The sequence below is a fragment of the Chiloscyllium punctatum genome, chromosome 8 (assembly GCF_047496795.1).
Source record: "Chiloscyllium punctatum isolate Juve2018m chromosome 8, sChiPun1.3, whole genome shotgun sequence".
Lineage (NCBI taxonomy): Eukaryota > Metazoa > Chordata > Chondrichthyes > Orectolobiformes > Hemiscylliidae > Chiloscyllium > Chiloscyllium punctatum.
The window spans coordinates 89020531-89042379 of NC_092746.1; the positions used below are offsets into that span (position 1 = coordinate 89020531).

Here is a 21849-nt window from a genome sequence, read left to right on the forward strand (position 1 = left end):
ATTGTTGGAGATGCTATCCTCCATGTCATACTTTAAATCAAGCCCCATTCGACTCTCCGCCTGATGTAAGAGGTAATATCACACTGTTTCAAGGAGAGCAGGGGAGTTATTCCAGTGCCTGGTCAATATTTAACCTTGAATCATCATAAAAGCAGATGATCTGATCATTAATACATTGCTCCTTGTAGGAGTTTGCTGTGTACAAACTGACTGACTGTCTTGTTTTGTGCATTGCTATAGTAATGATACACTTGGAAATAATTTATTGGCTATGAAACCATTGTGACTTTCTGTCATTGTGAAACATGGAATGTAAAAGCAAGTGTTTTGTTTTAGATTTTAGTTAACGTTTGAAGTTATTGATCTCCTCTATTCAGTTCTACCTGATCTGTCTGCATTGAAGACTACCATCCTAAAACTTTCCCCAATAATCTGAGTGCTTCCTTCCTCTAATCTGGTTGTTCTTGTATTAATTATTGAGATGCATTTGTAATCTGGAGGTCACTAATTTTGAGATCCTGTTTTTTAGTCTATAACCTAGTCTATAGACTTTTTTTAGTCTATGTGGCTCAGTGGTTAGCATTGCTGCCTCACAGCACCAGGGACCTGGTTCCCACCTTGGGTGTCTCTGTGTGGAGTTTGTATAATATCCCAGTGTCTGTGTGGATTTCCTCCAGGTGCTCCAGTGTCTTCCCACAATCCAAAAATGTGTAGGTCAGGTGAATTGGCCATTCTAAATAGCCCATAGTGTTAGGTGCATTAGTCAGGGGTAGGGTAGAGGAATGGGTCTGGGTGGGTTACTCTTTGGAGAGTATGTGTGGATTTGTTGGTCTGTCTCCATACTTTTGGGAATCTTATCTAATCTAACCTAACTCTGGAGCTGCTTTTTTAGGAGCAGAATTGTGTTCTCCACCACATGATTGACTCTGACATTGCTAGAGAGAGGAAACCAAAGTAATGTTTAACTCCATTTGACAGTTCTTTTGTTTATTTTAGTACATCTGTTGCAATATGTCCTTTCTATTGGAAGTTATGGCCTTGTTCAAAGTATTTAGTTTCTAATTGCAGGAGCTGGCATCAGGGATGGTGGTGTATGCTGAGAGCTACCTCCCTGTCTTTGCTACTTCTACCATGATCCTCACCTCTCACTTCCTTGATCTGAGGGCTTTGTTGAATGTAGTCATTGGCACCAGCTATTGAAGGTTGGTTACATGGAGTCCAGACATATATTTTTATAGTACAGAATATTATTTCAACTTGCACAACAAAATTTCAACAATATTCATTACTTGTTCACCCTGTCAACATCTAGTCCAGTTCTCACTTGCCTATCACTTAATTAACACATGACAATTATATGTCCCTGAGTTTCATCTGGTTTCTGGCATCCCTGCCAGATCCTAGTAAATGATTAGTCCAGCCACAGCCTTCCCAATGATGCTGCTAAATGCCAAAGAGCTGCCAGCCTCAAATGCCTGGCAGTTGACGGGTGGCAGTTCTGCCTTGAGTTTTTTGTCTCACAGAAGACTTGCAGTTAACCTGTTGAGAGCCTGATTGGCAAAGGCTAGGGTGGGCTTTCCTAAAAAGAGATGATGAGGGTCTAGCTGGCTTCCAAGATCGCTTTTGCCACTATAAGATTCTTCCCCTATTGACTAGCCAGAAATAACTTCCAGATAAGAATGCACTACGTAAACATTGTTGCACTCCATATCTTACATGCCACAATTATGTGGATTTTTGTGGTCAGTTTTCAAGCAAGGATTCTGCTTGTTGATCTCAAGTAAAATTGAAGACACAAATCCAGCAGTTTCGGTGATGGCAATTTTCCCATTCCTTATAATAGTTTGAATCTGATACCAAATCAAGGGGATGTCTTGGTGTGCAGCAGCATTGATGTCAGCAGGCAGAGATAAGCAACTAATGAAACCTGAAATACACTCAAACCAAGGTACAAAGTTAGAAATACTTAAAATCCTTAATTTTTGAAATATCATTAAGGTAGCAAAATAAATGTGAGCTGTATTAAGATAGAGCTAAAACAGAAATAAAGACTTGTTTTAAAAACATCAATTTTTTTAAAATCATGATTGATATTTCCACAAATATGAAATTGGGTTTTCACAGTCAGTAAGGCACTTGGTAATAATTCAGGTAAGTATGTCATTTAAAAAATCAAAATACAGTTCATTCAACAAATTGTAACATTTTCCATGATTTTCAGAACTAGACTAGCAATGTTAGAATTAACATTCTTGTCAATCCATGATTGTAAGGTAATTAGCAGTCTCTGATAGTTTGCATGTCACACCACATGGGAGAACATAGACTTAGTGGCACTTGAAGGTTCTGTTCATGTCAGTGGAATAATGGAATAGACCTTAGTCGTTCACTAAATCAGTTATGATTTCACTGGGTTAATGTTCTTGAGTAATTGTTTATTGTTCATAAACTCAAGGAACTTGATTTTTTTTAGTGAGCTTCTTTGCTTCTGATTGTTATCTCTGATCCTTCCAATGCTTTGTTTTTACTCTATCTGTCATTGTCATTGTCTTTTTACAATTTTTAAAAAATTCTTAACACTAAATAATAAATAAGTAGAATGAATAATTAGAAATAAACTTAGGGTTACCTGTATGAAAATGAAATTTAGTAGTATTTGAGAAGGGTAAATTCTGACTGACCAACCTCCATGAGTTTGATGGATGCTACTATTGCTACTCCAGCTAATGTCAAATAATACTAGTGCTGCTATTTTGGATCACTATTTGCAAGTACCTCAGCCAGTTCAGGAGCAAATACTTACCATAAACTATGGGGAATATTTCTGGATCGGGGCTTGCCCTGTCTGCTTTAAGCCTTTGGACTTTTTCCAGTGAAAAAATCAACAAGCATCAATCAACATTTTTTTCAAATTACTTAAGAATAATAATTTATGACTATTGTAGCACCTGATATAGATTAACTGAGATCAAAATTGAATTACTAAAATTCCAGAGAGATTGCCTTGGATTCAGAAATAGATTGATCTTCCTAACAGTGCATCAGGGAAATAGCCCAGCTCAGATTTTTGTACACTGTGTATATGCCAGAAAGTATTTTGCCTTGTCTATGTATTTGTAACAATCAATATTGTGAACTGAATGAATACCCTGTATGATCAGGAGAGCATCCACTTCATTTGAGCCTGTAATTCAGTAATATGAACTCTTGATGACTGCAGCTGTTTTAGTCCTTTCCTCCAGAATTTTTCAGGAGGCCAAGGCTTTCAATTTCTTTCTGGAGATGTAGTATTGCTTCTAATAACTACCTTGGCTGCTTCTCACAAGAGAATTGGCAGAAGTCCCTTCTTGTGGTTATTCTCCAAGAACATGGCAATTTGATTTGTAACGTGAAACAAGAATCTGGTCATCCAACAGGGAGCTGTTGAAGCATGACTTAAGTTCTCTGGCAGAACACCTATGGAAAGGGTAAAGGGCACAGTGTTCTAATCATACTATTGACCCAGTTTCACATCTTGGATTATGACAAACTGGGGAATGTGGATGGACTGGGAGTGGGGAATTGTTGATTCAGAAACATGAGTAAGAATTGAGTCAAAAATCAAGGTTGTCAGATTGTGCATGTATATTGTAAATACAAGACTTGCATCTGGGCAGCTGTTTTAAAGGTTGTGTACGTTTTGCAAATAATACATTGTTTAGTAAATGATCTATTGCAGGATCGAGAATGCAGTTAAAATATCTTGTAGGTCTAGGGTTTAATGCCAGAAAAGAAAATATCTCTGCTAAAAGTTTAAAGTTTGAACATAACTGCTAGCAACTTGATTGATTGTTTAGTTTTTCTTATAGACTTAGCTTTATTCAGACAGTTCCCTCCCAGAGGCTTACTTATCATAAGCCATGGAGTAATGTTCTGAATTAGGAACAATATCCCAGCATATATTTAGAATTGATAAGTAATTGATGTCGGCAAAATTTAAAATAACACATTAGAAACTAAAGTTAGCTGCACACGCACTTTGTGTGCGTGTTCAGTTTGAATTTTTTTTTGGTGCATTTAAAATTATGATTTGAGTCTTGCCAATCTGTGGAGAATTGAAAGTGAAGTTTGACCACTAATAATGATGTCAACAACTGCAAGCAACTTTTCACATTACATACAGACAATGCAAGTTCTAAGCTTGTTTGCAAAAACAGCCTAAATTCCTGGCTCCATGGATCTGTAGTAGACATTGTTTCACCTCTTCCAACTTGTTCACTATCTTTAAACTTGCTAGAAAATTGTGGCATAAATTCATTACTGTAGGATCAGGCAGTACAGCACTTCAAATATGGTGTTCATTGTTAATTTCACAGTTGAAGTGAATTCTGGGTCTTTGCTTTTAACACTTGAATAGATTTGTCTAAATCTATTTTGATGTTTCTTTAACAAAAAAATCTTTCATTTTAATTGACCACCAGAAGATAGAGTGCCTCGGTTTGACCTGTCATTGCTGTTTTTCTCTCTAAATATTTTATCTGTAAAACACAGGAAAATTATTATCCCTAAGTTTTATTTTGGATATGACTCTGGCTAAATGTGTAGCAAAATGCATGATTAGTTTTTCTGGTTTTCTGCCAATTGTTTTGTTCCCCATCTCTCTAAAATTATGTACTATTATAATTCCACTGACAATAGCATTTCACCCTTAAACCATAATCAACTTACTTCAGTCATGAGCCTTGCATACTAAACTGTAAAGAATTTTAATGCTCAGTGTGGTCTGTTGTGAAGCTTGGAATCATTTTCATATGCAAATACAAAGTTCTAAGCTTAATTGACTGAAACAGCACACTTATATAATTGGTGACATTTCAGTCTTAGGCACAAATTGTGACTGTTTATTAACTTGAACTTTTGCTGATACCTTTTTATTAAGTTCACTAAGTCAATACAAAATGGTTTGTATTCAACAGTAAATATTCACATTTGTAAGAACTGTATGCCATGACTGTAAAACAAAAAAGTGATGATTCATCCTTTTGCTGCAAAATGTATCTTTGAAATATCAACTGGAAACCTTTTGCTAACATCAATGACTGCTCATTTGACTATTGAAATTAAAATATTTAACTTCACATGAATAGTCCAAATAAAAATTTGGACTCTTTAATAACATTACAAGAATTGCATCAGTTTTAGTGGTAAATAATGGCCCCCAGAAACTAGTTAGTTCATTGTTTCAGATTTGTGAATTATTTCTGTAGGTTCTTAGTGCACCATATGAAATATATTCTTACAGTATCTGGAGGCTAAAGTATGATTCTGTTCACCATATTGTCTGATACAAAAATGATGAAATAAAAAAGCCTTACAAATGGAAATGATTTTCATAGCTTAGTGGGAAATGTAATGTGTCCTGATTTGAGTTTAAGAATTTAGAGTGAAAGTTATTTATATACATATGCACATGCTTGTGTGGAGATGTATATGTCTGCATATGTATGTGATATTTAACAGCAAAGCAAATGTGTAATACCAGGCAGGATATTGAACTTCATAAGAATAGGGATAAAGACATTTCTCTGCAATGATATTCAATCTATGTTTGACTGCGTAATTAGAATTTGCCTTTAATTTATAATTGTCCTGTACTAAAATAATTGTCTCAAAGTTACGTTGTTAGTTTTTGACTTTGCTGTTGAGATCAGTACATTTTGAATCTTCATAACATTTTTCATGTCCAGCCTGGTGGTTTTGTTTGTGGCTTTAACATTTAAATCATGTTTCTGTCTGTAGTGATCTCACATGCAGTCTAAAATTGATGTTTTGCGGACTGATGCAATACTTGCCTTTTCTCCTGTTAGTTTAATTGGGAAGTTAGAGTCTATTATAGACAATGTAACGGCAAAGCATTTGGAAATCCATGGCTTTTGCCCAAAACGTCGATTTTACTGCTCCTCTGATGCTGCCTAAACTGCTGTGTTCTTCCAGCGCCACTAATCCAGAATTTGGAAATCCATATTATAATCAATTAGAGCTAGTATAGCTTCACGAAGGAGAAATGCTTAACTAATTTATTGAAATGTTTTGAGGCGCCACCAAGCAAGATAAAAGTGAATCATTAGCTGCAATATATTGAGATTCCAAAAATCATTTTGATAAGGTTGTGTATGTAAGCCTGCTTAATAAGTTAAGAACCTACAGGGTTGGGGGTAGCATATTAGCCTGAGTAGAAGATTAGCTAACTATTAGAAAATGGAGTTATGATAAAAGGGTCCTTTGCACAATGGCAACTTATAACTAGTTGAGTACCAAGCGGATCAGTGCTGGGACCACAGTTATTTACAATATATTATGTGATCCTCAGCTTCTTATCACTGAACAAATCAGATCCCAGAGTGGAATATGGCTTAATAAATCTTTTGTTAATTTGCTGGTTTTAGTGAGGTCTTTCACCAACACACAAGTCTGTGTAATGCTGCAAGTTAGTTTCAACAAAAAACAAATTTATTATGCAAAAGTATAATAAACTGTTCACACGTAATTCTCTTATGATTTTGAAACACATGGTAAAATACAATCCTGTTAATCTCAAAAGCACTGCACACCAGAGAAAATTCCCATGTCTTTCTTATTTATTAGGCTTAATTTAACTGTGGCTTCAATTCCCTGTCTTGAGAAACTGATGGCCTTTCCTTGGAGCCTTGGTGTTTAGACTTTCTCCGCTTCAAATAACTCCTCCCTGGTTGTAACCAAACATGTCTGGTCTGGAACTAACTAGCTAAACTGCTCACACTTAGGTAACATATTTCTTAATAGCTCTAAACCATCTCCTTTAGTAAGGAAAAACTGAAAAACACATCCAATTTCAGCCAATATTTCTGCAAAACTGTTAAACTGAAACACACAAGAATTTTTCAAAGCTATGGGTATTTCCCCAATTCCAAAATAATTCCATAATTATCTATTTGAATGCGTCATCTACTGCACTATTCACTTTGCTTGCTTGTCAACTATCTCCATGTAATCAAATTCCCATTGACCTCCACCAGCTTCCTCTAGAGTCATAGAGATGTATAGCTTGCAAACAGACCCTTCGGTCCAACTGGTCCATCCCGACCAGATATCCTAACCTAATCTAGTCCCATTTGCCAGCACTTGGCCTGTATCCCTCTGAACTCGTCCTATTCATATACCAATATAGATGCCATTTAAATGCTGTTAATTGTACCAGCCTCCTCCATTTTGTCTGGCAGCTCATTCCATACACTCACTACCCTTTGCATGGAAAAGTTGTCCCTTAGGTCCCTTTTATATCTTTCCCCCCTCACCATGAACCTACGCACTCCAGTTCTGGACTCCCCCACCCCAGGGAAAAGACTTTGTCTATTTATCCTATCCATGCTTCTCATGATTTTATAAACCTCTATAACGTCACCCCTCCAGCCTCCAATGCTCCAGGCAAAACAGCCCTAGCCTATTTAACCTCTCTCTTTAGCTCAAATTCTCCAACCGTGCCAACATTGTTGCAAATATTTTCTGAACTCTTTCAAGTTTCACAAATACTTCCAATTGGAAGGAGACTAGAATTGGAATGCAACACTCCAAAAGTGGTATAATCTCAGTGAAAGGTCAAACCATTTAGATTAGAGTGGTGCTGGAAAAGCGGAGCAGGAAAATTGACATTTTGGGCAAAAGCCCTTCATTAGCCATTCCTGAAGGGCTTTTGCCCAAAACATCAATTTTCCCGCTCCTCAGATGCTGCCTGACCTGCTGTGCTTTTCCAGCACCACTCTAATCTAAACTCTGGTTTCCAGCATCTGCAGTCCTCAGTTTTGCCTGGTCGAACCATTTAACACATTGATATGGAGGACTTCCTTTTTAGAGGGGAATGAGTCTATGGAATTCCTTACTGTAAAGGGTTGTAGAAGCCAGCTGATTGAGAGTATTCAGGGTTGATATTCCTTTTTAATCAACAAGGGAATGAATGGTTATGGGAAAAGAAAGGAAAGTGAAATTGGGGTTATCATGTCAGCCATGATTTCATTAAAAAGTGAACAGACTAGATGGTATGAATACCTTAATTCTGTTCCTGTGCCATGTGTCTTTTTGACAATTGCATGGATGAAAACATCTCATTATGGCTAAGGAGCCTATTTATTGAATGAAAGTTTAATTGGTTTTGTGCTCCATCTCAGTATTCCAGTTTAGTGGTACCTGCCTTTTACATGACTCTTGCGGGGTAGCATCAACCAGGTGCAAGGTAGAAATGCAGAATGTATTGTATGAAAAATCATTGCCTAGCTACTGTTTGTAAAATAGCACAGTTCCGGTCTGTATTGCTCTAAAATTCATTTTGAAGAAATGTACAGGCAGCGCTGGCAAATTTTCTTACAGTCTCAAATAGCAGTGTGACAATTGCTAATCTGATTTTAGTTTTCAAGTGAGGGATAAATGTTAATCAGGAGACTGGGAAAGCTCACTTGCAACAGTAGTATAATGGAGTCTTTTGTGTGTATCTGAGAGGATAGACCAGGCTTATGATTAACATTTCATTCAAATTGTAAGGCATATTTAGTACTACAGTAGGACGTCAGACTAGTTTATACAAGCGTCGTTTTGTGTTTAGAAACCCAGGAAGCATAAATTTAAAAAGACCTTTTTGCCATGGTTTTATGTGGTTTTATTGTTCCTTTGTAGAAAGCTAATTTTTAAAAAAAGTATTTGACATAGAATAAAGAGGAAGAAATGCATTTGTGAATCAAGTTTTTTGTTTTTCATACAGCTAATGAGGATAAGGGATAATTTATGATATTTGTGACATCAGTGGTTCTGATTTAGATTTGACATCATCCATCACAAAAGGGTGAAGCAGAATGAAATAAATAGCACTTGTTTACCAATGTTTGATTTGGGTTTCACGATACGAGAAGAATTCCAGAAATGAAGCAAGACACTTTGCATCAAGGCACTTAATGAAATGTGCTATTGAGAGGAATTCTTAAACAGAAGCTGATGTAAATTAAGGAAAGACTGTGAAGTGGCTGGAGTCATACCTGGGACATAGGGAGGATGGTTGTGGAGTAGCCAATAGTTTCAGTGTCTGGACATCCCTGCAGGGTGTCTCAAAGCAATGTCATCAGTGATCTTGGCTGATGATCACATTTCACCCTCATTTTCAATTAAATGGGTAATGAAGCACTGTATGCCCACAGTCTGCAAGTTTTGGGCAGTGTCAAGCTGGGTTGAAAAGTGAAAAGTAGCATTTTATGCTGCCAGATTATGACCATTTCCAGCAAGAGGGATCTTGAACACTTCCGTTGATGTGCAGTGACACTTGCAAACTGACCCACCTTCAACATACTGCTGAGTTACTATGATCCTGTTGAATTTCAGGTCAGATAGCACACACTGTATAGGTGCTACATTTGTGTCAGGAATTGGATATTTTGCAGTGAGTGACTCACCATCCGATGTGTCTCCATCTACATGGCAGAAATCAGAACTGTGACCATGCATTCTCTACTTGTGTAGGTACAAGTGTAGTTTCAACCACATTCAAAGAATTCACCATTCAGGACACAACAGGTGTCTTGATTGGCGACTGGTCCATTAATTTAACTAACCACACCAGTGGCCTTGGTCACTGCATATATTTGCAGGATGCAGTGGCGGGGGACAGGATGCATGAGAACACAGTCACCTCCAAGTTACACACTTTCTTGCTTTTGGGCATGTACTGTTCTTTAGCGCTAGCTCAAAATCTTAGAAATTCTTATATATCATAGAACATAGAAAAGTACAGCATAGAACAGGCCCTTTGGACCACCATGTTGTGCCGAGGATTATTCCTAATCTAATATAAAATAACCTAACCTACACACCCCTCGATTCACATTTAAGCAGTCACTTAAATGTCCCTAATGACTCTGCTTCCATCACCACCGGCAACACGTTCCATGCATTCACAACTCTCTACGTAAAGAACCTACCCTGGCGTCTCCTTTATACCTTCCCCTTAATATCTTTAAACTATGGCTTCTTGTACCAGTCAATCCTGCCCTGAGGAAAAGTCTCTGGCTATTGACTCTACCTATTCCTCTCACTACCTTGTACACCTCGATCAGGTCTCCTCTCTTCCTCTTTTTCTCTCCAGAGAGAAAAGTCCAAGCTTATTCAACCTTTCTTCATAAGGCAAGCCCTCCAGTCCAGGCAGCATCCTGGTAAGCCTTCTTTGCACCCTTTCCAAATCCTCCTTATCTTTTCTATAATAGGGCAACCAGAACTGGACACACTATTCCAAGTGTGGTCTCACCAAGGACTTGTAGATCTGCAGCAAAACCTCGTGGCTCTTAAACTCGATCCCCCTATTAATGAAAGCCAAAACATAATATGCTTTCTTAACAACCCTATCCATTTGGGTGGCAACTTTGAGGGATCTATGTACTTGCACACCCAGATCCCTTTGTTCCTCCGCAATGCCTAGACTCCTGTCTTTAATCCTATATATTCAGCATTCGAGTTCGACCTTCTAAAATCTATCACTTCTCGTTTATCCAGGTCAAACTCCATCTGCCATTTCTCAGCCCAGCTCTGCATCCTGTCTGTGTCACACTGCAGCCTGCAGTAGCCCTCGATACTATCAATGACCCCTCCAACCTTTGTGTCATTTGCAAATTTACTCACCCACTCCTCAACCTCCTCATCCAAGTCATTTATAAAAACTACAAAGAGCAGAGGCCCAAGAACAGAGCCCTGCGATACCCCACTCAACACCCTCCTCCAGGCAGAATACTTTCCATCTACAACTGCTATCTGCCTTCTGTCAGCCAGCCAATTCTGAATCCAGATAGTCAAATCTCCCTGTATCCCATACTTCCTGACTTTATGAATGAGCCTACCATGGGGGACCCTATCAAATGCCTTGCTGAAGCCCATATACACCACATCCATTGCTCGACCGTCGTCGACCTGTCTTGATACCACCTCGAAGAACTCCATAAGATTTGTGAGGCATGACCTGCCCCTCACAAAGCTATGCTGACTGTCTTTAATCACACTGTGCTTTGCCAAATAGTCATATGGGAGTACCCTAGCCAATACTGTCTGTAGTGTTTCAAAAGTAAAGCTCACTAACACCTGATTGTTGTTTTGATGAAGCCTACGTGCCAATAATTTTTTTTTGGAGAAATATAAACAGTGTAAGAAGCAAGTACAAGAATAGGTTTAGATGAGGTGGGCACAAACTTGTTAAGCCTTGTGTTGTGCAGTACTAAAGCTAAACACCAAATTTGATCCTTAAACACTTCTTGTCTGACTGCACGGTCTCCTGGAGCAGATCTGGCTACAGGTACATTGGAGAGTACTCAAACCAAATTAGCAGTCGGTGGTGGCTTATCATTGCAACAAAGTTTGCAATAATTTATATCTGATTTCGTTGGAATGATTAGGAAGTTAATTGTTGAAAGTTGGCCATCTCAACTTCCGGATATCACTGCAGGGGTTCCTCAAAGCTATGTCCTAAGCCCTGCTATCATCAGCTGTTTCATCTATAACCTGCCCTGCATTATAACATAAGTGGAGATGGTTGCTGATTGCGCAATGTTTAACACCATTCACATTTCCTCAGAATGAAGCAGTAGGTGTCCAAATGGTGTAAGATCTAAACAATATCTAGGCTTGGGCTGTCAAACAGCAACATTTGCAACATGCACAAGTGCTTGGTAATGTCCATTTCCAACATCTGAGTATTGCAATTGCTCTTTGACATTCACTGGCACTGCCATCACTAAATCCTCCACTGTTTATATCCTCGGGTTTACCTTTGACCAGAAACTGCACTGAAATAGCTATACAAATGTTACAGAGGTCAGATGTGATGAGCAGCTATGTTTTTGATGTGTTTTCACATGAGCAAAATTTAGTGTTCTTATAAAGATGTTATGGTGAAAGGGCAATTGTTGAAGAGTGTAAATGGGAATATGCAAAGTTAATTCAGTCTCGAGTGACTAAATGTTCATTTTGGCCTGTCGTTAGCAATGCGTTAGTTACCTCAAACTTCTTTCTCTGCCCTTTTTAAAACATTTACTGAGCTTGGTCTCCTGACATTAGTAGATCCAACTGATATCTGCTGATTAGCAATTGTACCTGTTAATTTGTGCCGTATGAGTAGTGTCTGAATGAGGAAAATTTAATGCAAACTTTAATGCAAAATTTAATTCCCAGTGCAAGGATGCTTCCTGATTAGGATCTAGTACATTTCAGATGCGGATTTGCCAAACCATCATTGGAGATCCTGATGCCACCAGGGTATTCAATGGAGTACAAAATCTAAAATGAATGGTCTGCAATTATGTAGTAAAGCTAATTTATTTTGAATCACCTGAATAAATTACCAGAATGATTTGTTTCAGATAGAAGCTTACTAAAGACAATATCTAAAAATGCAAAAGTAAAATTCTGTGGAATCTAGAAATAAAAGCAAAACATGCTGTTTAATAATCAGCAGGGTGGGTATCATCTGTGGAGAGTGTGTTAAGATTTGAGATTACCATTAATTAGAAAGAACAAAAGTTCACGGAGGCAATTGAACCAGTTACCTTGTCACAGTCCACTCTTGCTAAGTCTTTGTTTAACAGAATTCTGTTAACTTGAGCTGTGTTGTTCATAACATTATACATTTGGATAGGTTTGAAAGCCATCAAATAAAATCACAAAATTCATAGAGTAAGTGATAACCTTTCACAGCCCTGGAGTTAACATGTGATTAAATTGGGTTTTGTTCGCCCTTCTGGTTGAACAAGTGTTCATGTCTTCTGCTATGAATATTGCTTAAATCTAGGTAGAGTTTCAGATTTCAACTCTAATTTTGAGGAATGGTTAAAATCAAGGGCATATGTACTAGCTTAGCTGTAATGATTTCCTTGCTACTAAGAATGTCTTATTGTTTATAAATCTTTTCACCCTCTGGAACCAGTTATGTTACATATGGATCACTATCAGAACTGTCTTGCTCTCAAAAATGAAGGAGTTCAGAAAAAACTGTCCCACCCATTCTTTTTGTTTAATTGCTTCTGTATCCTTCAAGTAAAATTCTTGGATTGGCTCAACTTCACATTTAATTCTTGACAATTTAGACAAACTTTTGGATCATTCGCTCTGTAATTAATCTCCTTACCATTCCATGAGGTCACTTTTTAAAAATCTGTCGTCTTACCAATGTAGCTCGTTTTATAAGATCATCTGGCATCACCATCTGGAATGTTTAAAATTATGCTACTGGCTGCTTGGGTGCGTTCAATCTTCAGAAATAGTTTAAGAATTCTTGACTGTTATAAAGGTTGTATCTTAAAAAAACCCATAGACTTTGGCTGTTGCTGTTTTTAGCCATAGGGGGGCGCTTACAGCCAAATTATGGGTTTGTTACTCTGACATTAGTGAGCTCAAATCCTCATGCTGTCATTGTTAAGACAAGTGGAATCTGCTGGGCTTTAGAATGTTGGATTTAGCAATAAGTGAAAAACCCTTTACAGTTGGTGAAGCATATACCATTCGTTTAGCATTGGCACGCTTACATACTTAATCTAATTCTACTTGCTAGAATTTTCCACACAATATTTGTTATTCTTCTCCATGTTAATCCATGCCACTAAATGCAGAAGCTTCCCATTTGTGCTGTCTGTCTGTTACCTTTATAAACATGCTTGCAACATTAATGCATCACTTTCTAGGATTTTTTTTAGGTACTGTTATCATTGGTCGTCTTTTATTTTTAAAATCTTCATCTGTTTGACACAGTCACATTTAAAATTGGCACTCTTTCCATAAATTTTTTTTAATTTACTTGGATGAAATAGACTTGCTCAGGATTACTAAGACGCAGCTGTTTGAGCATAACAAATGTATTCAAGTAGTAGTAATGAAGTCAAAATACATATATGTTAAATGAAAATATAAATGAAGCGAGCAAGACTGAGTTTGTATTTTAGACAAAGCTCTCAGTAGTTTAAAAATTGAAACTAACAGAAATGTTTTGTCTTCAGTCCTTATTTGGACCTTCAATTCCAAACATCAAGTTTCTGTGGTGCTGGAAAAGCACAGCAGGTCAGGCAGCATCCGAGGAGCAGGAGAATTGACGTTTCGTGCATAAACCCTTCAGCCCTTCATCGGGCTTAGGTCCGTAACGTCGATTACCCCCGCTTCTTGGATGCTGCCTGATCTGTGCTTTTCCAGCATCTGCAGTCCTCATTTTCTCCTAATGAAATTGGATTTCAAGCATAAAATATTTATTACCTTACATTTAAAAAGTGACTTCATTTCTAGTTTAGAGGTTCCAGCTATTGTTTCATACAAATGGTTTAGTAGGTGAAATATGGTTGTATATTTCTCTTTTACAGAAGATATAATGAACACCTAAAATTAACTTTGTTTCAACTTTTCAAAAAATTCCAGCTGAGCACTTAATTAAATTTTATTCTGCTTTAGCCAAATATTAATACTGTAAACTATTAAAAAGTAACAAGGCAACGAAATGACAAATACAAAACTCTTTTCTCTCAACTCCACCTGACACCACTGTCATCATTTTATGTCATTGTTCTTTGATTTCAGGACACTGCTGGCCAGGAACGGTTCAGGACCTTGACTCCTAGTTACTACCGAGGGGCACAAGGTGTTATTTTAGGTAAACGTCTGATTTCATACATACCATGTATTAATACTTTCAAATTTCTTAGCAATGTACCTTTTCTACCATAAAATAGGCTTTAGATATGAAGTCCCAAATATATTGCAGTCCAATAAACAATCCATTCAATACTGCTTTGTCTTCAAGATTAAACTATTTGCATATAATAAATTTGGAAATGCTTTTCTTCCAGTGTATGACGTGACCAGAAGAGAGACCTTTGTAAAATTAGAAAATTGGTTGAATGAACTGGAGACATATTGCACAAGAAATGATATTGTGAAAATGCTAGTCGGAAACAAAATTGATAAAGTAAGTGCAGCAATTTAGATTTTGTTACGTTTCTTTGTTTTTAGTCTATTGTACTGCATAACGTTATGCCTCTCAAATCTTATTTATAAGTACCATATATACTCATGCAAAAGTCAAATTTTTTAGACTGTTTTTAAAGGCTCAACTATTACGTGGTTCCTACTTTTGAGGGGCTGAAATTTATATATATATTTTATATATATATTATAATGAGCAGAAGCCCAAATAATAACTAAATGAATAAAGAAAAAAAGTTGCCACCGGACGCTGACCTGATGTGTCTTAAACTTGTGTGCCAAATTCTTACTATTTCCCTCCGTTTTCTCTCATCTGTTGTTTTAGTTTTTCAACCGAATAAACTAACTAAAAACAAATTCATTTCCTCACTGTAACATTTATGTACAGGATAATACCTTCACTCTCAAATGTTGCTCTGTTAGCTGTGAAGAATTAGAGTTAATTTTTACACAAGATGTATGGAAAATTCCAAATTTTTTGGTCAAAAGTAGGGGGTCGACTTTTATGAGATCGACTTTTACTCGAGTATATACTGGTAAGTTGTTTCTGAAATACCCTTTTCAATGGTAGAGTTGGGATTTGTTCCTTAATAGTGCCTGTTCTTAGTCCATAAATATTTTCAGGCAATTTGGTAGCATTAGCAGCTGAGTATTTTGTATTTAAAACGAAATAGAACTTAGTTATTTGAGCATGTCTATCTGCATTATGCTCTTTTTCCCAACATGCTGCACGGCTAAGCCAGTAGATGGAGCAATGTACAGTACAGAGTGTTTTCACTGTAAAAGCAAAGTCCGATGGTTTTTTCTCTGCAGTTCGAAGTTTGTTGTTTATGTATGCGGGGATTTTCCATAGTCCAGACTAACCTGATAGTTGGGAGACTGATTGCTGTTGAGACTCTTTATGTATGTGTGTGCATGCTTCATCCTTCATGTGTGCTCTGCCTCAAGGCATGTTCTTGCTTGCTGCTGATTATATAGATGCTTGTATAGAAATTTTAAAGTTTCCTTTTGAATGATGCTATATCAAGCTTTATGTAATAATTTCTTGTACTGCTGGTCATTTTGTGTTGGGACCATTCAATCCTTGCAAATCAGAATGCCAGCACTTTGCAATTTTTAAAAATCGGTTGAACGCTCCTACACCAACTAAAATGTTTCTGGTGTTGCTTAATAGTTTTAATAATAAGAGCACTTTCACAATACAGGTATCCATATCTTCCTTAACAGTAATTAGCTAACTGTGATCACATTGCTTTCCTTTCAGATATTGCTTGTTTCAACTGCCTTCTAATGAATCTTGATTGTGTTGAAGTTCATTTTAAATGCTTATATATTGGTGGCTATCTTTGAAAACTAGAATGTAATTGAATTATCACAAAGAATATTGCTTCAATTTGCACAATCTGAACTCAGAATATTATCCGATGACCACCTACTCAGACATTGGTATCAGGTTCAAGTACAAACTTAATCACTAAAATCTTTCCAGTATTGGAAAATAAATACATGTAATAATATTTAAAGTATGCTGTTATTGGTTCATATAAACTATATAAATTGTGCTCCTCTCTTAAAATTTTGAATGGCTGCTTATTGTTTCTTTAATTTGAAAAGTCTAAACTTACTAATAGGTGATTCTTCAATTTTGAACTAAGATCAAAATGCTAGAAATACACAGCAGCAGCTGCCTGGCGAAAAAGACTAATATTTTTATGAACAGCAGTTGATTTCCAAAATTAGCTTGTCAGTTTTCTTGCATTTCATTTTAAAAAAAATTTTAATAGATCTGTACTGTAACAGGCGCGCAGTTTTCTAAAACTATCTTATGTATTGTGATAGCCCGAGCTGACCACTGTATTTGGAATTTAATTCTTTCTATATAGTAGCTAAACACCTGTTCTGTCGAGTTTGTTGTTGTGGTGAGTCTTTGAACAAAACAATGACCTCAATTAAAATTTGCTGCAATTTTGAAACTGCAAATGCAAGGAATACCAACACTTTGGAGATCAAAATAGAAGTCATTGAGCATTATAAAAATAAATGATTCTACTTTAGATCTTCCACAAAGTCTCTTGTGATCACCCATGCCCATCAGAAGATATTAAGAAGTGTGATTTGTCTCCGATTCAGTGGAATAATACTGCAAAGTTTTTCATTTTACGTGGCAATTATTGACACTTCTGTGTCTTCCATTGGAATTCAAGATACTTTTACACTTTGTTTTCTTGCTTTCTTCCAACTTTCTACCAAATTACGCAAGTTCTATCAAATTCATACCAAATTAGGCACATTTTAAAATTACATTCTGTACCCCCGATTTAATATATATGAAATGTCTTTTGAGTTGTTAATTCATTTTACTTGTCAAAATAACAAGTGCTTGTATGCTAGTAATCAGAGAGGCTGACTTCAAGATCTTATCTTTATAAACTATCCCTGTGACATTTTCTGACTGTGTTCTAAGTATTTCCTGATCAACCTGTTCAGTGATGTTATGATATGCCTCTGGAGCAGGTGGCACTTGAACCCAGATTTCCTGATTCAAAAGTAGGCACACTATCACTGTGCAACAAAAGAGTTTTAATACACTAATTTTTTTCTGGCGCAATAAGAAGCACCTGAGAATAAGAAATTTGTATTTACTGTAATCAGGTAATTTGTTCTTATTGTGGGTATGCATTTAAGTCATCACTTTGGCCTATATTTATGGCTCTTCTACAGCTATTCAGCGTCCATGTGAAAGATAATTGGTATTTCTGATCATTGTGTTTCTTGGAGTAAGAACCTTTTTATACCTCAGCTATAGCAGAGGTCCACATAGCAATTGCAGTCCTAGTGGGGTGTGGGATTAATTATGATGACATGCACTAGGATTGCACCTTCCTTTCCTTTTCAGGCTCTCTTCTGGGCGTAGCATCCTTTTTAAGGTTGTTTTTCTACATTAAACATTTAAATAGTTTAATTACTCTGCAAAATTCTTTTTGAATTCTTATCATTGCAACAGAATTTAAAGTTACAATGATGTTTATGTAAGATACATTTTTAAAAAATGATTATTTTATTTATTAATGCAAAGCTGTTCTGTTGAAGGAAAACCGTGAAGTAGACCGGAATGAAGGCCTCAAGTTTGCAAGGAAACATTCTATGTTATTTATAGGTAGGTTCGCAGAAGTAACTGGTGAATTTCTGTTTTTGAATTGGGCGGAAATGAGGAAAAAGAGTAGTTGGAGGAGCATATAAGGACTTTCAACAATTGTTATTGAATATACTTAATGGTTAATTTAACTGTTCCCTTTCTGCTAGATTTAAAAAAAAAGGTCAATGCTGGAAATCAACTTAAGTTAGACTTGTGGAGCAGGCCTATGATATCTGATGAGGAAGATGTGGTTGTCTATTCCTTTAGGTGTTGCTAGAACCACTTGATAGTTTTGTTTTGGTGTATATTGTATTTATTTTAGTTACAATGCATAACAACCATTGAATGTGATTAGTTTTATTCACTTGCAGTTAAACAATTACAATATGCTCTTATGCATCTGTACACTTGTATTTTTCTTCACATTTGAAAGTAACTTACTGAGCACTTCAAAACACACCAAATGTGATCTGAATCTTTATCAAACATTTATTTTCCAGAATCAAGTGCAAAAACACGTGATGGTGTGCAGTGTGCGTTTGAAGAACTCGTTGAAAAAATTATTCAGACTCCAGGCTTATGGGAAAGTGAGAGTCAGAATAGTAGACTTAGATTATCTGATTCGCCTGACGCCAACAGTGGAGGTTCTTGTGGTGGATATTGCTCTTTGCTGTAAACTGTCAAATTTATGATGAAATTATCTCTTGCCAATTTTAAACAATTGGTGAGCTATTTGTATAAAATCTAGAGTTGACATTGCAGTTTGCACACTTTGTTCACATCATGTAAAATAATCCCCAATAATTTGCCCAAAGCCAGATTAGTGTTAGGCATGCAATCTAGAGTCAGTATTCATAAAACATTTTGCTTGTAATGTCAAAAATATCCTCATAATTTGAAACAGTTACATATTAAAACTCTCTGCAACTGTTTTCATCAGAGGGGGTCAGGGTTCATGTGTACATGTTCATGTGGTCTAGTTTCATCGAGAAACAATCTGCCCATTGTAGATGCAATATATTTTCTTCCTTCTTTGTTTGTGTTTTTACACACTTTAGTGCTGAGCTACTTATGTCTTTCCCCAGCCCCCAACCTCAGAAATGTTTCATATGGTTTGCGAACTTTGGAGTGTATGTGGTATGTGTTGGGAACACTTTGGTGTTAAAATGCTTCACTATAACTGAATTTTCACTGCTGTTAGTCTAGCTGAATAAACATCTTATAAATGCAAGAGAACAGTAAGCTTGTATCAGATGTTAAAATAACATTCTTTCATTCATAAACTGGTAATTAAGACTGTTCTAATAAAATCTTGCTGAGTTTTTTAAAAACTTATCACTTTACTGGTTGTGCTTAACAAATGCATTCCAATACACAGACACGTGAATTGTAACTCTTGAAATGATGGAATTACACGATTCTTGTAGCATCCATACCATAGGATGAATTTAGAAGCTGTTCTGTGCTAACCAAAGGGAGGAAACATTTGGAAAAACAATTGGAAATATTTGACTTTTTCAGTTAGCTAAATGCTAAACTGCATTTAATGTTTTTTTAATCTTGCCTTCAATGTATGTGTATACATTTGACACTATTATTATAGAAGTACGTTATTGATTACACTTTGTAAGTATTGTATAGAAAAACTGTAATATTTTCTTTAATCATTAAATGTTTTTAAGATATGCAAATTGAAGATTGGTTAGTAATTGTAAAATGTCAGTTGTTAAAGGTGTAGCTCACTTGCAGTGGTGGTTGTTGCACTGTACATTTGCTGAAAATTGAAAATCTAAATTTGAAGTGTGTTATCATAAATGAGATGTAAGTAAGTAATCCCTGTGCTGTTCAATTTCATTCTTCATTAATAACATTAGATGCTTTTTGCTGCAGTTCTTTGAATAATCCAAACATTTCTTAAGAAAAGACTAAAGAGTTTGAGTTGGGCAGGTTGAAAAGCCATATGTAGAAATAAGTTTAGGTGTTTCAGTTATTGGGCAGCACTATTGAATCAACTATGTACGATCCCATTCACTTTAATAATCTTCTTGAAATCAATGCTGTTGAAATTTTATTTCTGTAAAAGAATAACCACTTCAAAGTTTTCATTAAGCTAGATTTCAGAGCATGCAATTGTATTGAAGATAACATTGAAATTATGTGCTTTTTAAGTTGCATTTAGGAAATGCAAAATGTTAGGTGCTTCAATATTATTTTGTTTGAACTCTGTACTCTGATCAGTGATTCATACATGATACATTTTTCAATATATTTACTGTGGCCTGTTTTGTAGAATGCAATAAACTGCGAACAGGTTGATTAGAAAATATCTACACTTAATCCTGTGTTTCATTTGAGTTATTTTTAAAATAACTGTTAAATGGTTCCAAACCATTAACAATTTTGTAATTTAGTTCTCTTATTAGGTAGAATATTTTCTGGCACTTCCTTTTGTGATGTAGCCTGTTTGTTTCTACAAATAGCATAAACATGATTAACATGATATAGAATCAAGTGTCGCAGCTGGGTTTTGTTCTGCTAAACGCATTTCATTATTCTTGAAAGGTCTGTAGCTTTACTTAAAAGTGCTACGCTACTCCTTGATCAAGCTCATCAAATAGTTCAGGCAATTTTAAATAGTTAGCTGTATTAAGCTGGAATGTCCCAAATTCAGTCTTTGGTGTTGAGTGAACTACCCAGTGTCATTATGGCTGTATTAATTTCAGCGCTCCATTTTCAAGAAACCTAAAATCATTTCCTTGAATTAAATGCAGCAGGTTCTACTGGACATCTCAACATAAATCCAATGCACAATGAAATTTTACTTTCACTTCTGTATTTGAACACCTCATACAGTCACATTCGATGCCCCAATATGAGCAGTGGCTGCTTCTAATGTACTGGAGCTAACCTGCCTGAGCAAGGAGTAATAATGGATTCGGGAGAAAACTGCTGAAAATGAAAACTAATACTACAGTATCCTTCAACGATGTAGGACACTTTGTCACTTCAGGTAACAGCTTAAAAAGTTAAATTGTTTGTCCCACTGTAACTGATTCCACACTATAACTGCTAGTGTTATAATAATGCTGATGTAAAATTTGGAATTTGAGAAAATTAACTATCTTTGACTATAAATAAATCTATTTGGTATTGTATTGCTAAAAGTCTGAGGATTTGTGAAGTAATCGTTTGCTATTTTATAATTATGATGCCTGAACTATTTGAGTTTGATCAGGGAGTAGCAAAGCACTTTTAAATAAAGCTACAGACCTTTCAAGAATAAAGAAATGCATTTAGTGGAATAAAACCCAGCTGCTACACTTGATTCTCTGTCGTATTATGTTAGAATATATAGTGCATGAGCAAATATTCTACATGATTCATCTTCCAAGGTATTTGTTAACATTTAAAAAATATTACTTCTGTTTGAAAGCAGTGCATAAAGCAATGTGTCATATGAACTTGCCTGTTTGTTTATCTTAACAGACAGGAACTTCTCTGAAGTTACCCTATTTGAAATAGTGAACCAGTCACCAAATTCCCTTCTATCACCAACTGAACCGTAGCATTAGTACTGTTGCACAGTCTTCCCTCAGAATCTACGATAGTCACCCTTCACTCTTCTAAATTCTAGTTAAAACAAGCCCAATCTGTTCAACCTTTCCTCACAAGACAATCTACTCATCCTCTGGCAATTCATTCCTCTGTTTCCTTTT

At 36.2% G+C, this 21849-nt stretch overlaps 1 protein-coding gene across 1 annotated transcript in view; it reads left to right on the forward strand.

Annotated features, from left to right (window-relative positions):
* The window catches only part of rab18a (RAB18A, member RAS oncogene family), a 44808-nt gene extending 24351 nt beyond the window's left edge, over positions 1-20457 (forward strand). Inside the window, exons 4-7 of the mRNA XM_072576018.1 lie at positions 14593-14665; positions 14862-14980; positions 18088-18154; positions 18634-20457. Coding sequence (XP_072432119.1) covers positions 14593-14665; positions 14862-14980; positions 18088-18154; positions 18634-18809 — 435 coding nt within the window. The 3' untranslated portion in view covers positions 18810-20457. The remainder of the gene's footprint in view (positions 1-14592; positions 14666-14861; positions 14981-18087; positions 18155-18633) is intronic.
* Positions 20458-21849: the final 1392 nt, after the last annotated feature.